This window comes from Leptodactylus fuscus, chromosome 5, assembly GCF_031893055.1.
Source record: "Leptodactylus fuscus isolate aLepFus1 chromosome 5, aLepFus1.hap2, whole genome shotgun sequence".
Taxonomy (NCBI): domain Eukaryota; kingdom Metazoa; phylum Chordata; class Amphibia; order Anura; family Leptodactylidae; genus Leptodactylus; species Leptodactylus fuscus.
Window position 1 is genome coordinate 207,298,576 of NC_134269.1, and position 24,467 is coordinate 207,323,042.

Below are 24,467 nucleotides of genomic sequence, written 5' to 3' on the forward strand. Positions count from 1 at the left end.
GTATACACATAGTATAATAACAAGACCTATGTAATAAGAGAACCAGGTGTGTGACAGACTAACAATAAGTGTGGTATAATAGCATATATATGATATGGCGGTATACACATAGTATAGTAACCAGTCCTATGTAATAAGAGAACCAGGTCGTGTCTCACATAGGGCTGCACTTCCTCACGGCCATTCGACACCAAACTTTATACCCAGCTACACAACACCTACATCCATTACAAATGCAACAGATGCACCTTATAGGACGGCGAGATCCACCACCATCTTACAAGAGATGAATGAACCAGTTTAGATCAATATGGATTTGACCCAATTTTTCAAAAAGTTTCGGGCTCAACCTAAACCCAAAACCTTTGGTGTTCATTGCCGAAGAAAAACTCTCTCAGACCCCACAGTAAAATAATAAAAAGAAGTAGATGGATGACCGACGCGTATTCGGCAAAAGAAACTTCATGAGGTCCTCCCATTTCTACATCTACAGGTAACCCTGAAGGCCTGTTTTGGGCAGTCCTAGTCGAGGGTCCATGCTATAATCCTCTATAATCCTAGATAAGCAGATAACATCCCACAATGACTCTATGATCTCCGCACACCATTGTCCCTAATAGGACAATTCCCGAACCCATCAAGAACAAATAAGGAACAGCCCTCAAGTCTCGCCCTTGTGAATAAAGTCCCCTCATCATTCTTGGTCTTATCTCTATCTCTCCCCTTTCAATAGCTTCTCCATTGTCCAGGACTATAAACACTGGGGTCAGGCGGCCATTACTCATGGATGATGATAACCAGTCACTCCACATGAGGACCTTGGCCTGTTCACACTCAACATTTCGAGTCGACAAATAAGGATTTGTTTAGCTGAAGGATGGAAATAATTTCTCTAAAGCTTCTCCAGCCTGGTGACGTAACATCAGCTGAGGACGATCTATTCCTGTAGACGGGGCAAACTTCTATGACCTCCTAGGTGACCACTACTCAAACTTTGTACTTGGACCAGGCGTATCCTACAACTGACTAGTTAGGTGGACATAGGTGATGAGCCAACTGGAAGGAGCGCCCAAGCAACAACTCATGCCCTGTTAGGTGGGTCAGCAGGGGCCTTATATTAAACCTTGGAATGGGGCCACCACGACCTCCTTCAGCGATGAGTCCAAATCCATGACTATTTTGGTCTCCCCTCTGTCTCTAATGCCTTTTCTTGACTCACAACAGATTTTCCCTCAATTTTCCACTGCCACGTCCCCTCCTCAATCCGAATATCATAGTGGCCACAAGAGTTGGGTCCCATAAAGAAATGTAGGGTTTTATGGGAAAGAACAAGATAGGCCATGACTAGGGTTGAGGGATCGGAAAAGATCAAATTCTGATTGGCGATCGAGTAACTTTCAAGATCGTGATCGGAATTCCGATTTTTTTTCCAGCGGGATCGAGGTCGGAGGTTATCTCAAGATCGGCTCAACCCTAAAAGTGACTTTTCCCATACTAGGGTTATTGACTAGGGTTGAGCAATCGGGATCGGAAAAGATTGGAATCCGATCGAGCAAATTTCACGATCAGGATCTGCTGGAAAATGATCGGAAATCGGATTATAAAATCGATCCTGAAATCTCAAGATCGGCTCAACCCTAGCTGTGACAGTCAGTGATCAGTTAAAGGTAACGAGTCACCAAAATAATTACCTATTTTTTAAGTTTTTATGTTAAATAATTCTTTAAAATTTCAATATTTTCTCTTTTTTTTTTTGGAAAAGTACTATGACCTGCAATGTTCACTCTGACCACTAAGCCTAATAATAGACCATCACTTGCCAATTCTGTATGGGTTTTCTTTGCAGCAGTCACATTTACAGCACAGGCAGGATTACAATAGACGATAACACCTCTATAGGAAACACCACTGAGCCATCATTACATCACTACTGACAATAGATGATGTCACAGCTTATCTTCTCCCCTTCCTTGTACAGAGCATGTCTAGAAAACTCTCCCATAGACTTCAATGAGTCAGCTGCAGTCTAAAGGAAAATTCACATGGGGTTTTTTGGGGTCAGGATTTTGAGGCCGTATTTGCCTCAAAATCCTGAGCAAAAAGACGGCTCCCATTGAAATCAATGGGAGCCGGTCAGATGCTCATTCTTCAGGTTGATTCACCTCGCGATTCGGCCTGAAGACACGCCCTCCTCCCGACTAGGCCCATTCATTGGGCCTAATCCGGAGCGGAGTGCGCGACTGTATGCTGGTGTAGTGCACCGGATTTAGCCGCGGCTACCCGTATTTTGGATCGGAACCGGAGGCGGCCTCCGGTTCCGGTCCAAAATACCCCGTGTGAACTTACCCCAATACTTCCTATGGCCATGCTTATGTTGTGCTATCAGGGGGGCAAAAAATTCCTTCCGGACCCCAGATGTGGCGATCGGATCTCTCCCCGGATCACGTCAGTCCTGCCGCATGTTGCTGTAAATATACGGTCTGTATATTGTCCTACGCTCCAGAGAGCTGACCTTGTAAGGAAAGAAAGACATCCTGCCCCGAAGAGCTTACAATCTAATACAACACACATCCTGCCTGAAGAGCTTACAGTCTAATATACAATACAGGTCCTGCACCGAAGAGCTTGCAATCTAATATACAATCGATATTCTGCTGTATAACTTAGATTATGGCTAGCAAAAGCTTTTTCAGACAACAGCTAGTAACCAGCGATATATTCATAGATTTCCAGGAGGAACAACAGAGGAACAGCACAACCCAGCGCTCTATGAGCGGTTATTTCATGGGCAGACATGTCAGAGCTTCTTTAAATGCAAAAAATCTCCGTATTTTGGCGTAAGATCAGGATTACGGTACATAAATAAGCGAGGACTAGGCCCATACCACAGATTCCTTGTAAAGGGCAGAATACAGCTATGAGCGGAGTGAAGCACAATGCGGCCAGTCAGCCTGGAGAGGAAGTGCCCTTTAAGAAGGGAAAAAACAGAGGAAAATGTTAAAGGCCACCTCGGGAATGTCTAACGAACGGCGTTGCGGATCCAGGGACGTCTGCAGCCAAGAGGGTCTACACAGTGACTACCGAATTATGGTGTAAAAATGAGATTAATAGAGACTAGGCCAGATTTATTAGAACGGTCTTGGTTTCCCCTAGCACCCAATCACAGCGCAGCTTTCATTCTGTATTCTGCTCCTGAAACATGAAAGCTGCGCTGTGATTGGTTGCTAGGGGTTTTAATAAAACGGACCCACAGATTTTTTTTGGGCCAATCTTGATATCAAACTGTACCGACGAAGAAGTCCGGTCGTGCAGGCCTGGTCTTAAAGGGGTTCTAACATTTAAACTCAATTTTTTCCTGCCTATCACGTAGGTTTAGCCTTAAGAAAGGCTATTCGTCTCCTACCTTTAGATGTCTTCTCCGCGCCGTCGTTCGGTTAAAATCCTGTATTTTGCCGGTATGCAAATGAGTTCTCTCGCAGCACTGGGGGCGTCCACAATGCTGCGAGAGAAATCTCCAGCGCCGCCTCCATCTTCTTCAGGAACGGAGTCTTCCGGGGGTTGGCTTCAAACTTCTAGGCCTCAGGCAAAGCCAACTGCGCACGCCCACAAGAAAATGGACGCTTACACAGTATTGTAAGTGGCCATTTTCTTGTGGCCGGTGGGCACGCGTAGTCGGCTTTACCCTACGCCTAGAAGTTTGAAGACAATCCCTAGAAGAAGACCCCATTCCTGAAGAAGATGGAGGTGGCGCTGGAGAGTTCTCTCGCAACATTGGGGACGCCCCCAGTGCTGGGGCCCGCCCCCAGTGCTGCAAGAGAACTTATTTGCATACCGGCGAAAAACGGGACTTCAACCGAACGGCGGCACGGAGAAGACATCTAAAGGTAGTAAAAGAATACCCTTTCTTAAGGCTATTCCTACATGACAGAAAAAAAATGTTTAAATGAAAGGATCCCTTTAAAATCAGCCCTGTCTTCTGGCTGGTTTGCGACTTTTTATGCCAAAATGGAGGCGCAGAATCTGCCCCGCGATATATTAGAATGTTACAGAACAGATCACACAAAAATTTTAACAAGGGGCCATAAACTTTCTGATCTGCCAGGATGAAGAAAGCGGCCATGTGTCACTGTCTGCAGGAATCTCTGTACAAGGTTAAGGCATGGAATGTGACATTCCTCGTCTATTCCATAACGTAGCAGATGCGAAACACATTGCCAAATCAAATACGGCAAACAATACAAAAAGCTGCATAAAAAAAAAAAAAAGAAAAAAAAAAAAAAAAAAGTATATATATTTTCCCTAAAACAGCGCCACTTTGGTCTACTGGCTGTATCTGGTATTGCAGTTTCCAAGAATGTGGCTGCATTACAATACCAGACAAACCATGGACAAAGATGGGGGGGGGGGGGGAAGCAAACCCCTACTACTTCTCTAATATCCTTTAGAAATCTAATTTTTTGAAGAAAATCCACAAGACTTATCCAAAAAAATTCACGTTTATTTAAATACATGTCAAAAACATTTATTTTACTCCAATTACCAAGATAAAATGTACAAATGGATCTTACGTTATTGCCAGAATAGAAATCTGTGTCCAAAAACCATTCAGCTACAGAAAACCAACATATGGGGAGACGGTGCGAGGTGAATTATTGTGACCCTCTGGTTTTAAGGATAATTTTCACCAGAAGTGTAGAGTGCGCTATAGAGTAATATATTAGAAATGACACCAATAGGTAAAAGTTTGGCGATTAGATTTATTTTACTTACAGAGATATGGGCATTTTCCTGTATTGTTCTGGCGGCCATTTTATTAAAGTGACAACAGGAAGTGCAGCCATATTGGTTGACTCCTTCAAGATTATCATCTCACAAACTAATCGTGAACAATTATTGAGGTTTCGGGTCAGTTTATGGGAAGACAATGCAGAAAATACAACCTTAATGGCCATACTTCCTGTTGCCACTTCCAAAATGGCCGCTGCGTAGAGGAGACAAAAATGTTAATATCTCCTAAAGGAAACGAAATAGAATAACCAAACTTTGGCTGCTGATATTACTTCCGATTTACTATGATACGGCAACATTTTTGGCTTGGGGTGTAACGTCCCTTTAACAGTCCTCCAATAGGTTAGATGAGATTTTTTTGGAAGATTGTACCAGTGGGATGTATAAAGTGACACTTCTGAACACTCAGGTGGGCCCGACTCATGCACCCTACTGGTCCCATGTTTTCCAGCAGGGGGCGTATCCAGCTCTGGACTCCATTGATGCATTTTTTTCCTTACAAAAATTGTAAAAACTGAAGGGTCACTTTAATTTTACATTGAAAAAAAAAAAAAAAAAAAAATGGAGGAACAATACAAAAAATTGGATCATACCAAGTGTTTATTGCATCAGAGTCTTCACGAATATCTGGATTGTAAAATTGTATTCCCGTAATCTAAAGTTATTCCCTATTGACTGATAGGGGGGGGTAACTGTCCAATCTGTGGGGACCCCCATCGATCACAAGAACTGGGCCGCCCCATTAATTTCTATGGGACTGCCAAAATAGCCGAGTGCTGCGCTCTTCTATTGGATCTCCAGTGGTCTCCCATAGAATGAGTAAGGCGGCAGGGCGAATGCTAGGCCGTAATGGGTCAGGGTCCCAGCAGTCGGAGGCCCACCCATCAGTCACACCCTAACCAGGAAACTTCAAATTAACGGAATACACCTTTTATAATTTTCCCTATATATAAAGACCTATGAAAAATGTATAGTATAAAAATATTGGGGGACGATTTTCGGGGTAAGGCCGGGGCTCGTAGAGGGGTGAGAGCTTACGTTTGCTCAATCCAATGTACACGACACGTCCTGAGTTTTTGTAGCACGGGGTCATGGCCCTAAAAGCAGACCCCTGAACACTGCCGCTGTATGTACGGGACCATAGAAAGGAATGGAACCAAAGCTTATGGTCATGTGTATTAGGCCTTAGGGGTCCTCAAAGGACTATAGTGGGGGTCCAAGTGCTATTATATAGGGTGCAAGGGGGTGGCAGAAGGATTGCTTCCCCCCCATATGGACACAACCTATAGGTCCTAAGGGGCAGAGGATACGCGACATGCAACGCTGGCCATGTGGTAGACTCCATTGACTCTTAAAGGGACCCCCACCGATGGGCCAGAGTGCAAAGCCACAACAAAGGATTGCTCAGCCCCATCTTGTCCATGACATGACAGGGGACGGCTCAATTGCACGCTACTGGTTTACATTAAAGGGGATTTATTTATGGCCTATCCTAATATAACATATGTATGTTGGGGCCTATGCAGATCAGTTGATCCTGTACTATATACACTGCAAGGATAGGCCATACATAATATTCCTGGACATCCCCTTTAACCACAATGATGCCCATGAATAATATCCATTATATAAAAAAAAAACTGTAAAAAGCACAAAAACCACCACATTTCAGTCTTCTAACGAAAAGTCAAACGGTTCGAAGTCTTTCCTGAAGGCCATGGCCTGACTCTCCTCCTCGTCCTTGCTGAGTTTACAAGCCTTCCAGTCAGACCTGGTCGGGATATTCAAGATGGCTTCACTGGCCAACACCTCCCTGTAATTAAAGGGACAGAGCGGTGAGAAGAGATGGGAGTATTATGGACGCAATACCTGAAGAGAAGTAAGGGCTAGTGCACACGGTGCTAGGGACCACGTATTTTGGTGAAGATTGTAACGGCCTAGTCCGGTGGGTGCTGTCGTGGCTGAATCAGCCTCGGAATCCGCCTGAAGAAAGGGCAGCTCGCTTCTTTCCCCCCTCCCCCCCCCCCCCCCATCATCTCTTACCTTCCAAACTGCAACGGAAAGTTCTTCTTAATCCTATGAAACAGTTTTTCTCCGTTATCCAATTCGACATAGAAATACGGAGTCCCGGGCTGTACGATCTACAAAGCAAAAATTCGCAATTTCATGGGACATCCCCTTCCCACTTAGGGATATGGACGTCAGAGGTCCCCCCTTCCACCCATTCAATGCTGATCTGAAGGACCAAGCAATTAACGTATTAGAAGGTCAGCATGTAATACTACGTTTCCCCTTCAGAGGGCGCTACAGGGCAGACCCCGTCAGCAGGCAGGGGTGAATGAGGGTGCGGGAGATCTCACCTGCTTGATGTCGGTGTGCTCCGGGATCTCCAGCAGCTCGATGTTCTGCTCCTGAGCTTGGACGATGAAGGACTCTTTGATGTCTTCTGTGGTGCAGCAGCTTAAAGGCAGAGGAACCACCTGGAAGAGGCAGTCACCGGTATAACAAGGGGTTAATTACCAAAAAGAACATGGTCTGGGGGCACCAACGGGGGTGACAGAAGGTGTCCCCCTTTCTTCATTAAGTTTCTACTCTCTCCGCCCTGGATCACTCAGCTTTTCCAAGCAACAGATAACTAACTGATCTTAATGCAACACTGCCCCCTACAGGGAGAAATGGACATGTCACTCATGACTGTTCTCTCCAATTTCTTCCCTTTTATCACCTACCTGCCAGATGAGACATGTCTGCCGATTGTAGACAGAAGACTCAGATCAGCTCAGACAGTAAAGTGATGGCAATGATGATGATGAAGTCGGCGCTGCAGGCCCACAGGAAGTCGCTGCTGATGTTGGCAGATGCATCGGGCAAGCTGAATCACTGTACATAACAAAAATAGCTCCACAACCCCCGGAAGGGAAGCCAGAACTCGCAAGGCCAACATGTAGGCGCTGCCTCTACTCTCCTTAAAGGGGCGCTCCTAAACCGACACACCAAGTTATGCCGTAGTCTATTGGGGGGTGTGAAGGATTTCTGAAACCATGTGCCAGGCACCATGTCCTGCAAGCAGGCAAACGGTATAGCATCAGTACTGCCAGGGCAGAATAAAGATCTGGGGCGTGAGCCTGAACTGCAGTACCAGGTCCGGCCACTACAACATGTATGGAGCTGTGGGACAGGCAGATCCTTCAATCCCCTGATCAGGGATCTTTATGACCTATCCCAACTACAGGCCATCAATATTAAAGGGGTTTTCTGGAGTGACACTTCCACTTCAGGCTTTTTGAAGTCACATTCATTGGTCACATGACCTGTGCACTGCTTAGTGAAGAGGGCTGAGCTGCAATACCAAGCACAGCCACTAGATAATGTATGGCGCTGTGCTTTGGAAGCAGTGAAGAGACCACAACGCCTCTACAAAAAGCTGATCAGTGGGGGCCCTTAGTGTCGGACTCCTGCCAATCTTCAATGATAGATAGGAGGTGAATGGAGCGGTAGCGTGCATGCTCGATGGCGGTTTCATTTATACGGAAGGGCCCCTGTTATCAGTGGGGGTTGCAGCAGTCGGCCCCCACAATGATCAGACAGTTACGGCCCAATATAGCAGGGGTCAGCAATCTCCGGCACTCCAGCTGCTGTCAAACTACAACTCCCAGCATGCTCCATTCACTTCCAAGTAGAGCAGAACAAGTATGCATGCTGGGAGTTGTAGTTTGACAACTTATAGGGGTTTCCTACCCCAACCCTATAGTAACTATCATAACAGCTGCAGATAATCGCAAACAAAACAAGGTAGTGTGTCTTTAAGAGGTAAGTCATCACCGGGACCGTTCATCCCTCAGACCCTTTAAGTCATCACAACAGACGAGAAATCCGTCCGTACAGACTTAAACTAATGAGACGTATTGAGTTGTCAGAGTGGATACGGGCGCACAGAGGGCACAGGTCTATACGTGACCTCCTCGCGCCCCCCCACTCTTATAGTCTATGTGACGTCACCAGACTAATCCGCAATCTAGACGGAGGAGCCGCAGCGGTAACGTCACAATCTCACCTCATTGGAATGGCGAAACGTTACTTACCAGGGTTCTCGCTATTAAAGGGATTTTCCGAGACTATGAGATTGATGACTTATGCTAATCTTACCAAGCACAGCGCCATACAGTGTATAGTGGTCAGACTTAGTATTGCAGCTCGATCCTATTCCTTTGCTGCCAACTCTGCTAAAAAAGGACATATGGGAGGGGCTTGGCAAAATTAAATTTACCTTTACTAAAGTAAAGCCAGCCCCACAGCACAGGTGAAGATCAGCAGTGGGTTGGGGGGATGGTTCCCGATCACGTGACCTGTGGTCAGAAACCCCAGATCCATTATAAAGAATTCAATGGTCCTGCTCAATCCCAAACACTTGATCAATCCTAAAATGTTATGGAGGGACTATCCCTTTAAGATGACCTATTGAGTGTCAAAATAAGACGTATTCTACGAAATTAGGGTAAATCGCCCCTCACTGATGTGAACACATTGATCTCCCTCATGGACCAGTCGTGGTTTTGGATGATCCCATTTACGGACTCATCGCAGCTCGGTAATAGTTGGCAGTGTTATTTTCGTACACCTAATGGTTAATCCTCGCACCCTTGAGGTCAGGCCCAGCAGGACGCACGCAGATCCTTCCTCCTTTGTGGTAAAGCTTTCAAAGAAACTGAGGCTGCAAGAAAACCGCCACGTACCTGTAGCTGGAGGTGCTGACTCCGGTAGTTCCGCTCGAACATCACGTAGCGCTTCCCCTTTGACTTGTAAAACTTCTTCAGGGAGGCTTTGTATTTCTCACACTCTTCCACCACCTCCGAGGAGAGGTCCACCATGGCCTGGTAGTGCCCGATGGGCAAGATGAGGATGTGGTCGGAGGTCAGGCCGCCCTTGGCGAGAGCAACGTAGCACTGGAAGGAAAATGGACAAGGTTAAGGTCGGAGGTCACGGCCAGTCCTATAACCTTACTAGTGGAAAGTAGGGTGATAGGGCTGAAAACCCGTGGATAGGTCGTCACTATGAAAACTGGATTCGGTACCAGCTTTATAAGTTCTCTCCTATTGATAGGGGAGGTGGGATTGCGAATGCTCAAAGCCCCGATCCCGAGAATGGGGTCCTGTTGGAGCAGCAGTCTGAGCATGCTCCCTGACGCGCCAACCATTTTAGCAGAGCCCTATACTTCACTATCTCGGCCACTTCTATATAGTGCGGCAGGGTACCTATTGTTCCATCAGGCTGGGGGGGAGCAAGATCCCTGTTTTTTGGGATAGTGGGGGCCTGAGTGGTTGGCGTTATCCTACCAACCCTATCAGAAGTGGATAACTTCTAAAGTTGATCCGGTCTCTTCAACAATGAATTCATTGAGTGGAATTTATCAAGCGCTGCACCCAGATATAAAACAGTAGCAAAGTAGAGTTGCAACTTTTTGGGTTTCTTTGAGCAAAGATTTTGACACACGCCGCAGGATACGAAAAGAGGCAGCGAGTGAGCAGTGCAGCCCTGGGCATGTATAAGCAGCTGATCTGCAGGGGTCCTGATGGGGTCTCTGCTAATGTAAAAACTTTATGAAACTGGCTAACCCCAAAATCACAGCAATCTGGAAGCTTTTCATCTGGCACAGTCACCACAATGAAGATGCACACACGCGCAGCCGCGATTCTCCTGATGCACGCGCAGCCGCCACTCTGCTCTTTTTCATAAGGTTCACATTATATTTTCCATATTAAATAAAGAAAAAAACAAACTAATATGTCTGAGCTCTGCAAAAAGCAAGAGTGACGTCAGGTAGTCCGGGGAAATGTCTTCTGTGACCGCACCACATTACTGCAGATACAATCATCCTGAGATCGGGCGCCACAGCCTGTATCTAATATGTTTACCATCACCTTGTACAACTACTTAAAGGGAACATGTTGGCAGGAAGTGACCTATTATATGAAGTACTTTATAGCATTTTTAAGTTTTTGAGTTTTTTATTTAAAGGGTCTCATTATATACCCTTTTTTTCTGACTAACATGTAGGAAAAGCCTTAAGAAAGGTTATCCTTCTCCTACCTTTAGATGTTTCTATCCCGGTTTTCTTCGGTATGCAAATGAGTTCTCTCGCAGTGCTGGGGGCGTCCCCAATGCTGCGATAGAACTCTCTAGTGACACCTCCATCTTCTTCTGGAACGCCCTCTCCCTGAGTCGTCTTCCGTCCTGGGTTTCAGTCTTCTAGGTCTCGGGCAGAGCCGACTGCGCATGCTAAGTAAGCAGCCACAAGAAAATGGCTGCTTACACAGCTTACTGAGTAAGTGGCCATTTTCTTGTGGCCGCTGGTATGCGCAGTCGGCTCTGCCCGAGGCCTAGAAGACTGAAACCCAGGACGGAAGACGACTCAGGGAGAGAGCGTTCCAGAAGAAGATGGAAGTGTTGCTGGATATTTCTCTTGCAGCATTGGGCCCACCCCCAGTGCTGCGAGAGAACCAATTTGCATATCAAAGAAAACCGGGATTTCTACCGAACGGCGGCGCGGAGAAGACATCTAAAGGTAGGAGAAGAATAGCCTTTCTTAAAGAGGACCTTTCATCAGATCGGGCACATGCAGTTTTATATACTGCTGGAAAGCTGACAGTGCGCTGAATTCAGCGCACTGTCGGCTTTCCCGGTCTGTGCCCGGTGTAAAGCGCTATCGGTCCCGGTACCGTAGGGCTTTACAGTCAGAAGGGCGTTTCTGACACTTAGCCAGGAACGTCCTTCTGCCTTGCGGCGCCAATCGCGCTGTGGAGCCGGGAGGAACTCCCCCCTCCCTCTCCTGATAATACTCGTCTATGGACGAGCTGTGTGAGCAGAGGGAGGGGGCGTTCCTCCCCGCTGCACAGTACAGCGTGATAGGCGCCGCGAGGCAGAAGGACGTTCCTGGCTAAGTGTCAGAAACGCCCTTCTGACTGTAAAGCCTTACGGTACCGGGACTGATAGCGCTTTACACCGGGCACAGATCAGGAAAGCCGACAGTGCGCTGAATTCAACGCACTGTCAGCTTTCCTGCAGTATATAAAACTGCACGTGCCCGATCTGATGAAACGTCCTCTTTAAGACTATTCCTATGCGTTATCAAGAAAAAGAAAAAAAAAAGAAAAATCCAATAATAGGATCCCTTTAACTGTTCAGGGGCCAGAGAGAAGTCCGAGGAGTATAAAGGTCTTTTTATTTTTAGTGCAGACACGGATGACTTTACAACAGGGCGATTCGGGGCACTAACAGGTTTAGTGTCCCAAATGGAGCTAACAGGTTCCCTGTAAATAAGGTAAGTTGTCGCTGTGGCCCCCGGATACTTACATGTTCCCCGATACTGACCACCAGGTGCTTCTCCACTTCAGGACTGGCAAGACAAAACCAGCAGGGTCCGGTGGGCTGAGCTGTTAGGAAGAAGATAATGCTGGTTAATAAAAGATTTAACTAAACTGTAGGAGGACGACGGGGCGGCAAGGGGGACGGGCAGCTCAGCTCTAATGTGAACATGAATGGGGCTGAGCTGCCTTACCATGACGGAGTTAGAAGGGTCAAATTCATAGATTTTCCAGGACATCAATATCAGATTAGTAGAGGTCTGACACCTAACCCCACTGGTAATAAGATTATTATAAGGATGGGGCGTTCTGGTCAGCACGGTTACCTCTTCTCAGACCGGTGACATCACCTTTAATGATGACACGGCCATACTCCAGCTAGACTGAGTGACAATACCGAGCATGGCCACTATACAATGTACGGCGCTGTGCTTGGCAAGCAGTGAAGAGGCCGCGGTGCTCACCTGTTATTTGGAGCAGCCCATCTGATATTGGAGGCTTATCTTAAGGTTAACTCATCAATATCATAGGCCTTGAAAACCTCTTTAACAAGTCAAAAATCAGAAAGACGAGGATGCTTAGTGACTCACGGTGTTTCTTGGGCTGCTTCGTCTGGTGCCCGCCCCTCCCGTCCGAGTGACGTTTCTTTCCTTGCTGTCTGCTCAGGTCATAGAAGAACTGCTGAGCCGGCTCATCCTGCAGATATAGGAGAAAGAAGGTTATTAGTGGTGTCTGGAACCAGCAGAATCATCCACATTACACTAGTCATTAGGAAAAGGTCTGAACAACATGGAACCCGCAAGGTCAAGAGGGAGGGCAAGGTCACCGCGGGCCTGGGGCTTTATGGGAACGCCAGGGAGAAGGCAATGAGGACGGCCTGGTCCATGAGGAGAGATGAACACCAAGCTATATTGTATAGAAGCTCAGAGCGGTGTGTGGACGACCAGAGGACTGCCATCTAGTGGCGGAGCGGGGTATAACCCAAACAGGACCACATACTAATGGATTTCAGGAACACTAACCCTATTGTGGAGAGAAAACCCGCACGCAGAGCTGGGGGGGGGGGATAAAGTAAAGCAGCTCCAAATCTCTGATACACATCCCTGGGGCCCCATGTGAGATCAATATACTCCCCCTAAGATCCAAAGTGGCAACATAAAGATAATAGAAACGTAACACCACTGCTTTCAGCCACCATTAGTGGGGTATCACATGTAGCATCGTCATACCAAGGGTTAAGAGATGTAGTACATTTCGATGGAGTTGTGCTGACATGTCGCACTTTGCTGGTCACATCCCATATAGTAACATGACCACATTCTGCCATTTCCTGCAACCTTGGTGTCACATGAACCAGTTTCTTCTGTATGCAATTTCGTTATCTCGCAGCACTGGGGGCGTCCCCGGCGCTCAAACAGCTCTCAGGGTGTCCTCAATACTGTGAGAACTCTCCAGTGTCGCCTCCATCTTCTTTTAGAACACCCTCTCCTTGTGTCTTCTTCCGTCCTGGGTTTCAATCTTCTAGGTCTTGGGCAGAGCCGACTGAGCATGCCCGGGCCACAAGAAAATGGCCGCTTACACCAGATTACAGTGTAAGCGGCCATTTTCTTGTGGCCTGGGCATGCGCAGTCGGTTCGGCTTGAGGCCTAGTAAAGGTAGGAGAAGAATAGCCTATGTGGTAGTGAGAAACAAAAGGGTATCCAATGATAGGATCCCTTTAAGCAGCTTTAGCCTCTTACGTCAGGAACAATATGGAAGGGAAGGGGGTCCCCATGTGCCACAATGAAACTTACAGCAGACAAGAACTGGTATAAATTGACTGCAGTTTTGTGGTGTGAGGTGCCGTAAATCCGACGAGTGCCCCACCACGACCTCTGCCCTCCGAATATTCAACAAACGTGGCCCTGGATGAAGCGGACGGCCATGTGTGGTACAAATATGCGTCATGAACCAAAGATGCAGCACATCTTTACCCAACCTTAAAGGGGTTGTGCCATTACGTACACCTGTATAACCAGAGTGCTTGTGTGACCTGCGATCCCTGCCAACCCCATAGAAATCATTGGAGCGCCGATTAAGCACCGACACCTCATTCACATGGAGGGGGGTTTTCAGCCCTGTTCTTCTGAGGGGGGCTCCCTACTGTGTGGATAAAGAGAAGTATCTAGAATGGCACAATCCCGTTCTACCAAAGGGTGCCCAGCCCCGCCCTCGGAGCAATTCCCTGCGCCATTTTAAGCACTTACCGTCCATCTTGCCCCCAGGTTTCTAGGCCGAGACCCTTGAAGCTCTAACCATATATTTCTATGCATAACATCAGCTTATGTTACCTCCTCTAAGGCTTTAGTCCCCGGAGTCTTCTTGGCATCTTTCCCTGACTTCCTATATGGGTTTTCGGTGACATCTAGTGGCTGCTTCACCAGCTCTGCCGAATCCATCTGAGTAAGGGGCACGATATTGAACGCATAGAGGTACTGCAATGGGAAATAGAGGATTAGACTCTGTCCAATAAATAACCTGTAGCCGCTCTGCTCCGTATTACATCTCAGTCCCATTTACTTTTAGGGGTCTGATCTGCAGTGACTTGCAATACCAGACACAGCCACTACTACATGCAAGGCGCTGTGTCTAGTAACATTCACCTGGGTAAGGCTTACCACATACAGATGTATTACTGGGGGTTACTATACAGGGTAACGGGCGGATAAAAGGAGAACAAACAGCATCAGACACAAAACAATAGAAGACACTGAACCAATATTTGCTAAATTGCTTCAGCCATTGTTTTTGTACACAGTAAAAATGGCTTTAGAAGAGAACGTGTCCCCAATAAAACACCCCGCGGTTACTTTACCTTTTTCTTACCAGGATTGCCAACACTTGCCAATGCTATGAAGCGACTGACGTGCTGGGCGTTTTCTTGTAAGACCACATGGTTTCTGTATTAGAAAGAAAAGTTATGTAATATATGGATATCTATCTCATGTATTTATATCCATGTATATCTCTATATACAGATAGAGAGCTAGAGAGCGCTAGAGAGCGAGCTAGGGGAGAGCGAGCTAGGGGAGAGCGAGCTAGGGGAGAGCGAGCTAGGGGAGAGCGAGCTAGGGGAGAGCGAGCTAGGGGAGAGCGAGCTAGGGGAGAGCGAGCTAGGGGAGAGCGAGCTAGGGGAGAGCGAGCTAGGGGAGAGCGAGCTAGGGGAGAGCGAGCTAGGGGAGAGCGAGCTAGGGGAGAGCGAGCTAGGGGAGAGCGAGCTAGGGGAGAGCGAGCTAGGGGAGAGCGAGCTAGGGGAGAGCGAGCTAGGGGAGAGCGAGCTAGGGGAGAGCGAGCTAGGGGAGAGCGAGCTAGGGGAGAGCGAGCTAGGGGAGCGCGAGCTAGGGGAGCGCGAGCTAGAGAGCGCGAGCTAGAGAGCGCGAGCTAGAGAGCGCGAGCTAGAGAGCGCGAGCTAGAGAGCGCGAGCTAGAGAGCGCGAGCTAGAGAGCGCGAGCTAGAGAGCGCGAGCTAGAGAGCGCGAGCTAGAGAGCGCGAGCTAGAGAGCGCGAGCTAGAGAGCGCGAGCTAGAGAGCGCGAGCTAGAGAGCGCGAGCTAGAGAGAGCGAGCTAGAGAGAGCGAGCTAGAGAGAGCGAGCTAGAGAGAGCGAGCTAGAGAGAGCGAGCTAGAGAGAGCGAGCTAGAGAGAGCGAGCTAGAGAGAGCGAGCTAGAGAGAGCGAGCTAGAGAGAGCGAGCTAGAGAGAGCGCGCTAGAGAGAGCGCGCTAGAGAGAGCGCGCTAGAGAGAGCGCGCTAGAGAGAGCGCGCTAGAGAGAGCGCGCTAGAGAGAGCGCGCTAGAGAGAGCGCGCTAGAGAGAGCGCGCTAGAGAGAGCGCGCTAGAGAGAGCGCGCTAGAGAGAGCGCGCTAGAGAGAGCGCGCTAGAGAGAGCGCGCTAGAGAGAGCGCGCTAGAGAGAGCGCGCTAGAGAGAGCGCGCTAGAGAGAGCGCGCTAGAGAGAGCGCGCTAGAGAGAGCGCGCTAGAGAGAGCGCGCTAGAGAGAGCGCGCTAGAGAGAGCGCGCTAGAGAGAGCGCGCTAGAGAGAGCGCGCTAGAGAGAGCGCGCTAGAGAGAGCGCGCTAGAGAGAGCGCGCTAGAGAGAGCGCGCTAGAGAGAGCGCGCTAGAGAGAGCGCGCTAGAGAGAGCGCGCTAGAGAGAGCGCGCTAGAGAGAGCGCGCTAGAGAGAGCGCGCTAGAGAGAGCGCGCTAGAGAGAGCGCGCTAGAGAGAGCGCGCTAGAGAGAGCGCGCTAGAGAGAGCGCGCTAGAGAGAGCGCGCTAGAGAGAGCGCGCTAGAGAGAGCGCGCTAGAGAGAGCGCGCTAGAGAGAGCGCGCTAGAGAGAGCGCGCTAGAGAGAGCGCGCTAGAGAGAGCGCGCTAGAGAGAGAGCTAGAGAGAGAGCTAGAGAGAGAGATCACTATTATTGAGAAGTATCAGATTAGTGGGGTCAGACTCCTGTCACACCAACTGATCAGCCCCAACATTTTGGACCAGGTACAGCTCCATCCATATATAGTGGCTGTGAACAGTACTGCAGCTCTCTCCCATTCACTACCAAATGTATGAGGCTGTGACTACCCACCACCACGATTTCTTCAATCAGCTGATCAGTGAGGGTGCTGGACCACCAACGATCTGATACTGATGACTTATCCTATGGATAGGTCATCAACACAAGTCCTGAAAGACTAAATAGTAATAGTAAAGAGTCCTTACCTACCTGTATGGAAGCCGCTCGTAGTTTTCGCCTTGCAGGGCAGAGAAGTGATATCGGGGCTTTAAGCTGGCTGCAAGACTGGCGACCAAAGCAGATCCACAGGTTTTCATGTCTACGTCAGTCTGAGGACAAGAGAGAGCTGAGTATTGTAGTAAGTGCGATCTGTCACCTAAATATTCTCCTATTCATTTACAGGGCGGTATTATAATAGTGTCCAAAGAGCCAAATATATTTAGTGTAGTGTTTAACATGCATGTGTAAATGGGTTAGGGGGCATCTACTCGCACGTTGCCCCTCTGCTGGAATTGCAGGCGATGATCTATGCGGAATCCTGGCAGTAAGTGTTCAGTTTCCCTGCAGCGCCACCGCAGGTAGAATGAAGCATTACATAGCACTTATATACAATCCAGTCCTATTAATGTGAGCGCCGCCTACTTTAATAACCAATGGCAGAAGGCGCGTGTCATCAGCCATCTTGGTGCACTCATCATTGTGGAAGGCACGATGGATCAACACAAGTATGCATCTATCCTTGCAGACCGTGTTCACCCCTACATGCGAATTGTTTTTCCTCAGGATGATGGCATCTACCAGCAGGACAATGCGACGTGTCATAAAGCTCGCAGTGTATGTGTGTGGTTCGAGGAGCACCAGGATGAGTTTACCGTACTCCCTTGGCCAGCAAATTCCCAGGACTTGAACCCAATGGAGAATCTGAGGGACCACCTCGATCGGTGGATGCTCAACCGCGTAACCTAGCGCAGCGGGACACGGCACTGGAGTCGGCATGGTTCAACATCCCAGTGATCATCATCACAACGTCCCCTCTCTTCCTGCACGTCTCGCAGCGGTCCGCTCTGCCAAAGGGGGTTATTCTGGATTGTGTCAGGTGGTAAGATTAACGTGACTGGACTGTGTATATCAACATGTTGTCCGTTTCCATAATAGACGGGGTTCTCTATGAAACTTAGAGGACCTTTCACATCTCCTGACACCGGCGGTATTATATATTGCCAGAGAGTTGACAGTATTCAGCACAACGTCTGCTTTGATTGTATGCACACGGATGCTGGAGATATCAGTGCTGTTATTTTCGGCACCGATATTGCTCCACTGTCAGAAAGACGGGCCTTAAAGCTTAGCGTCAGCGCTGGGAATTTCGTGCATTGTCAGCTTTAAAGCGGTGTATAATACCATCCCCAAGGACAGAAAATACCCTCTTTAAAGGTGTTCTTTCCACCAGGGCCTATCCCTAGGATAGAAGAGGCCTCTTTAACCTGCTCACCATGGGGTTCCCAGCGCTCTGCCCTCCCCCCAATGATAACTGATTGATGCCCTGTTTTAAAGAAAACCCCTTTAAGAAAAGTCATTGTACGGATAATATTAATAGCTACACACCGGAGTGTTGCCGTAAATCCAGACATCTTTGGGCCATGGTGACGTCAGAAGGATATCCACACCTTTGAATTTGGAGTTTGAGGCGAGGGACATTTTCAGCGAGTTGACATCATTGGCAGCGAAACAGAAGGAAGGAGCCGGCTCGCTGGAGGACTGGAGGCCACTTAGGTAGGCGATCTGGAGGCCGGAGGTACCGGTCAAGACTCCTTTACGGCCTATAAGTGAACATTTGACCAGTTTAGGCTAAAGAAACAAGTAGTAAATCACAGCTACAAAAAAAATGGCTCCAGTCTCCTGGTAATGGACTCCCTGGCCGACGTCACCAGTGACACCCCATTTGTGCTCGGTGACAAATAACAGGCCTCAGCAGCGACCTCTACACTCAGTACTTGTGAAATGGTCACGGCTGAGGCCTGTGATTGGCTGCAAAGCCGAAAACTGAAGGCTGGACCTGCCGCTGGTAGGAACGGAGGCCTGGGGAGAAGTCAGCAAAATTTCATGGACAGCATTATTTAACATCAAACAACCCCTTTAAGTACAGAGAATCACTTACCCAGATAGGTTATATTGTGGGCCAACTCGCAGCCCTCGACATCTTCAAAATATTTTACCGTCTCCTGATTGTTTGCCCCCAGGACATAAGTCTGAATAGGAGCTGAGGGGAAATACAGAGATGTGAGTCAGCGATGCTCGGCTGGAAGGCCGTTCTGACAGGGGAGAGAGATTAGTTTCGGCAATTTTCTAAAAAATTAAATCATAGTCTCCTGTCCACATGGACATGCTATCTGCCACAGTCATCAGTCGCCACAGGAGAGGGCACAGACTGATTGGCCTCAGCGGCCATGTGTAGTGCAGGACATCTGGCGGTAACAGCACCTCGGAAGCGGACAGGTTTTGTTTTTTTCATATTTCATATCCTCGGGCACAGGCGGTTTTCTATACCGCTAGAAAGCTGACAGTACGCTGAATTCAGTGTACTAGCGGTATATAAAACGGCCTGTGCCCGAGGATATGAAAGGTCCTCTTTAATGTGATCCCTTCCCCAGTCTCAATTTGACCATTTACAGGACAACACCTTTCAGGTCCGATTCACATCGGTGTTTGAGGAGTTCCCGAACGGAAACCTATACGCATTAAAAAGCGGTGACCTGGGCAACCTGCAGACCCCATAAACTAGAATGGCAAACCAAATTACAGTCTATGGGGTCCACTGGTTTCCTTTAGGTAACCACTTTTTAATGCGTATAGGTTTACGTATAAACTATTGGCCACAGAGTGGTCTGACACGGGTGAGAAAAATGGTCCGTGTATTGGTTGCAAGATGCGGCTGAACTGAACGGCGCGAAGCATGACTGCTCAGATCAGCCAAGCTGTGTAATACGGCCAATATTTAGAATCTCCATTCACACGGAGAAGGCGTGGGGGACTTTAAATCCTCTGCTTTCCTGATCACTGGGGAAGCTGGAGGTCAGACCCCAAGTGATGTAACATTTGTCCACTATACTGTGGGTACTATCCTTAAAGAGGACCTTTCCCCTCCTACACATGCGGTTTTATATACCGCTAGAAAGCACACAGTTCGCTGAATTCAGCGCACTGTCAGCTTTCGCAATCTGTGCCCCCGGTGAAGAACCATTGGTGCCGGCACCGTAGCTCTTCACTGTCAGAAGGGTGTTTCTGACAGTCAGTCAGGAACGGCCTTCCTCACAGCAGGGTCTATAGCGCTGTACTGTGACAGCGGGGAGCAACGCTTCCCTCTCCTCACAGTATTCGTCCGTAGATGAGTATTGGGGGGGGGGGCGCGTTTGTCACTGATCAGCATCATCGCTGGGTGGGAAGCAATGCCCCCCTCTCACAGTACAGCCCTATAGACGATACTGTGAGGGAGGGCATTCCTGACTTTCAGAGACGTCCTTCTGACACTGAAGAGCTGCGGTATCGGCTTTCTAGCGGTGTATTACTCTACATGTGCCCCAGGTGGTGAAAGGGCCTTCTTAAAGGGAAGTGTATAGGCTACATGTCAGCAAACTCCTAAAAGGGGTACTCCGCCTGTATTTGCACAATATTACATCCGGTACCTTGCTTTGCTCCAGACTTGTATTCCTGCCATTGAGCTTCACTTTCTGGGCCTGTCCCAAAGAAGCTTCCAACACATAACAACAACTGCAAAAAATATAAAACTGATCAATAATGATAGACTAAATGAAAGTATACAGAAACAAGATGGCGGGGGGGGGGGGGGGGGGGGGGGGTGTATGATATAAGGAGCATTTTTACACCTGACAGACTCCCCCATGCCTGAGGAAAACACAGAGGCTTGCAAAACTTTCTGGGTTTGTAATACTGAGGACCTATTCTTCGCCAGCTGTTGTGCATGCTGGGCGTTGTAGTTCCACAATAACTGGAATGCCAAATATTACCGACCACCAATCTAAACAGATGCCCTAAGGCTTGCCATAAACATCAGATAGCTGCGGGCCACCTGGAAGCCAGAGCCCTGTACGATGACACGTCGCCATCTCGCATTTCCTTACATCGAACTGTCCGCTCTTCTTCTGAATTTGCCGAACTCGGTTGAAAATAACATCGAATTTTCCGTAGACGTCACCACAGGCCAATCTGTAAAGGGAGGACACAAAATCAGAACAGTGAGGACCCCTCCACACAATGAATTAGGTATGATAAGCCGCATGTAAAGCCATTTATTGCAATACTCTGTTGTTCTTAAAGGGGGATTCCAGGGTAAATAATCAATGACCTATCGTTAGGATAAGTGATCAGTGACTCACTGGGCTCTGTTCCAATCATTCAGGTTAGGGCTTACCAAGCACAGCGCCATAGAATACATAGTGGCTGTGTTTGGTATCACGGCTCATCCTGTTTACTTGAATGGGACTGAGCTGCGATCAGGCCATGTGACTGATGAACGGGACATGACTTGGCTAAGGAGCACGGATTTCCAGGGACCCCCCCCACACACACACGGATCTTCAATTGATAACCTATTTAAGGATAGTATATATGTAGGGATACAGTTAACGTTCCAGGCAGTGAAGTTAGTGTGTATACATAGATTCATTTGTTCAGGCTGATCAGAAGTGATTTTCATCTACCTCACTAACAGACTATAGTTGTCTTCTGTATAACAGGTGAGTAGGGTTGAGTGATTGAGAACACAATCTTTTTAGGTGGGATCGAGATCGGTGATTATTTCCCACAATGCTTTGCTACTGGCCAAGCATTGTGGGAAAAGCTAACAATGTTAGCCTTCACACTGAGTATACGCTCCGCTCATTCTGAGTGGAGTGTATACTCAGTATGAAGGCTCCGCTGTGGTTCCATAGGAATGAATGGAAGCAGCCGGCACACAGCTTTAACCCCCTGCGCTCCGGCTGCCTCCATTCATTCTAATGGGAGACTAGCTAACATCTCTAGTAGCTCCTTACCTGCAGGGAGGGCTGGTCCGGTGCCCGGTGTTCCCGTTCTTCTTCGCCTCGCTGCCCCTGCCTTCCAGGTTAGTGTTAAAGAGCTAGGAAGAAGGCGGGGCTTGTGGCTTAGGAGAGTGTGGGCGGGTACAGGGCAGGGAGACGTGACATCTCCCCTCCCAGTACCCGCCCACACTCTCCTAACCTGGGAGGCAGGGGTTAGCGAGGCGAAGAAGAACGAGAACACCGGGCACCGGAGCAGCCATCTCTGCAGGTAAGTGGACACCAGGGGGGACTAAGTAGCCAGAGGATTACAAAAAAAAAATCCTCTGGCTACTTAGTGATTTAAAACAATCACTACACAGCGTGGATTCTAACAATTAAAGTGTTCAATGGTTAGATTCCATGCTGTATAGTGAATAGGATTGTTTTTAAAATCCGATCTCCGGTTAGTAAAAAAATCCCATTGACTTGCATTGGGATCGGAATTGGGCTCGAGATCGGGTTCGAATGAAAAATGATCGGAAATTGGATTTCAAAATCGATCCTGAAAAGTCAAGATCAGCTCAACCCTACAGGTGATGTTATTTTCCTTTTACTATTGTCAAATTATTTTTGGGATATTCACTTTGACTATGGTACAGCTGCGCTCCTGCTCATGAATTCCTAATTTTTAAAGTTACCCTTTCCTTGATCTCATGTACCGTTGGTTATACGTCCCCATGTCCTGGTGCAGTGGCCCCCAATTCAGCTGTAAATGTTTTCCTGCAGCGCCTCCACAGGAGAAATGAGGCATTACATGGTGCCCAATATGTTATTGGTGTACTGCAGACATGCCGGGTCCTCCAATGCCGCAGACACTATCTAGCAGCTCTCTGCTCTTGCTTGCAATTCACAACTTTGCGCCATTTTGCAAAACACAGCAGAATATATGCATCATTGTATAGGCCAGGCAGAGAGGCTGCTGACAACGCCTGCACGCCACTCACTATCGCCCCCCTCTGTCCATACTCACACCCTCAGCGTGTTCTCCGACATCTCCCCCGGGTCACCGCACAACACCCGTCCAAAAATCCCTCTACTAGCTACACCATGGAACGCACACAAGACAACTTCCGGCCGTGCTGTTACCTGATAGGACAAGAGGCATCATGTGACCTGCCAACACGCCCGAGTGCTCACGGGATTTGTAGTTGCAGTGGTCTCGCGATATTAAAGATGGGCTGGGAAGAAAACTACGATTCCCATAATGCCTCACATGTACGTATAGGGATTGGATAGTATGAGGGCCAAGTCTTATCATGGGGAAGGGGCTTGTTCAATGGGCGTGGTTTTTATAATATGCGCGTGGTTTGGTATTTAAATATATAGAGAAGACTTGTTATCCAAGGCAGAAGACACATCATTGCTAAGAGTAACATGGAGCTGAGTGAGACTGTCCTCCCCTAGGCTAGAACCATCTATTTTCTCTAACCTTGGGGTCTCAGTCTTTTCAGGGGTCCATGGCAATGTCAATGACCAATCCCTAGGGGGTAGAGCTGCCTTGGACTAAGCTGCAATACCAGGCGCGGCCTATGGACAATAGTGGCGCTGTTGTTTTCCTAGATTACGACTTTGCGGTTGTGTTGCCATATTTGACCTTGGTTTGACCTGCGACCTTGAGTCCACATCAGAGACCTTTGACCTCAGCTTGCTCCTGTGGCAGCATTGTGCGCCCCCCTATGATCACACCATAATAGATGTGACCGCCGCAACGTGAGAGTGCCCCCTATATTTGTCTACCTGACCAAGACCTGGCATTATCTGACCACCTGTGACCACTTGACTCGTAATCCGAAGGTTCATTGACTTGGGTCTGCCAACCAAGCCAAACCCCGCCCAGTCACATTCTGACCCCCTCAAGTGCCTTTTTTGCCCCCATGCAGTAATAGAAGCCTCCTTAGTGCCCCCACAGAGTATAAGACCCCCTAAGGTAAGGAGGGGGGATATATATTAACAATTACACCAGAAATGTGTTGTAAATGATGCTGGAAATCTAAAACAGCTGTGATATGTCATAGATTCATATCTGCCAACGGTCCCTGATTCAGCAGGACAGTCCCAGATTGCGGGTGCTGTCCCGGTCAGTGGGAGGTATGTCCCGGGTTCATCTCATCTGCGTCAGAGGCGAATACAAGAAAGAGGAAGTAGCAGCCGTCCGCTCCCTGCTCCACCATTCTGCTCCGGGAGCTGTAGGTGTGATGTCATGAGAAGAACAAGGAATGGGGAGAGGGGAGGATTAGTGGGGGGTTTAGGTTTGGTACCAGGAGAGGGGCATAATATTGGGACAGCTGGAGGGGGAACATTAAACTGTGAGGGCAGGTGGAGGGGGACATTAAACTGGGGCAGATAAAGGGGGACATTAAACTGGGGGCAGATGAAGGGGGACATTAAACTGGGGGCAGATGAAGTGAGACATTAAACTGGGGCAGATAAAGGGGGACATTAAACTGGGGCAGATAAAGGGGAACATTAAACTGGGGCAGATAAAGGGGGACGTTAAACTGGGGCAGATAAAGGGGGACATTAAACTGGAGCAGATGAAGGGGGACATTAAACTGGGGGCAGACGAAGGGGGATATTAAACTGGGGCAGATGAAGGGGGACATTAAACTGGGGCAGATGAAGGGGGACATTAAACTGGGGCAGATGAAGGGGGATATTAAACTGAAGGCAGATGAAGGAGGACATTAAACTGGGGCAGATAAAGGGGGGC

At 48.3% G+C, this 24,467-nt stretch overlaps 1 protein-coding gene across 1 annotated transcript; it reads right to left on the minus strand.

Moving 5' to 3' along the window:
- Positions 1–4,498: 4,498 nt before the first annotated feature.
- Positions 4,499–22,824, minus strand: CWF19L1 (CWF19 like cell cycle control factor 1). Its single transcript, XM_075275108.1, has 14 exons — positions 22,728–22,824; positions 20,822–20,906; positions 20,366–20,450; positions 18,841–18,942; positions 18,288–18,502; positions 16,893–17,011; positions 15,004–15,088; positions 14,480–14,623; positions 12,740–12,845; positions 12,139–12,218; positions 9,522–9,731; positions 7,149–7,268; positions 6,832–6,929; positions 4,499–6,601 (listed from the first exon to the last, which is right to left on the minus strand). The coding sequence occupies exons 1-14, from the start codon at positions 22,748–22,750 to the stop codon at positions 6,457–6,459; spliced, it is 1,617 nt and encodes a 538-aa protein (XP_075131209.1). The 5' UTR covers positions 22,751–22,824; the 3' UTR covers positions 4,499–6,456.
- Between the last annotated feature and the right edge of the window lie 1,643 nt (positions 22,825–24,467).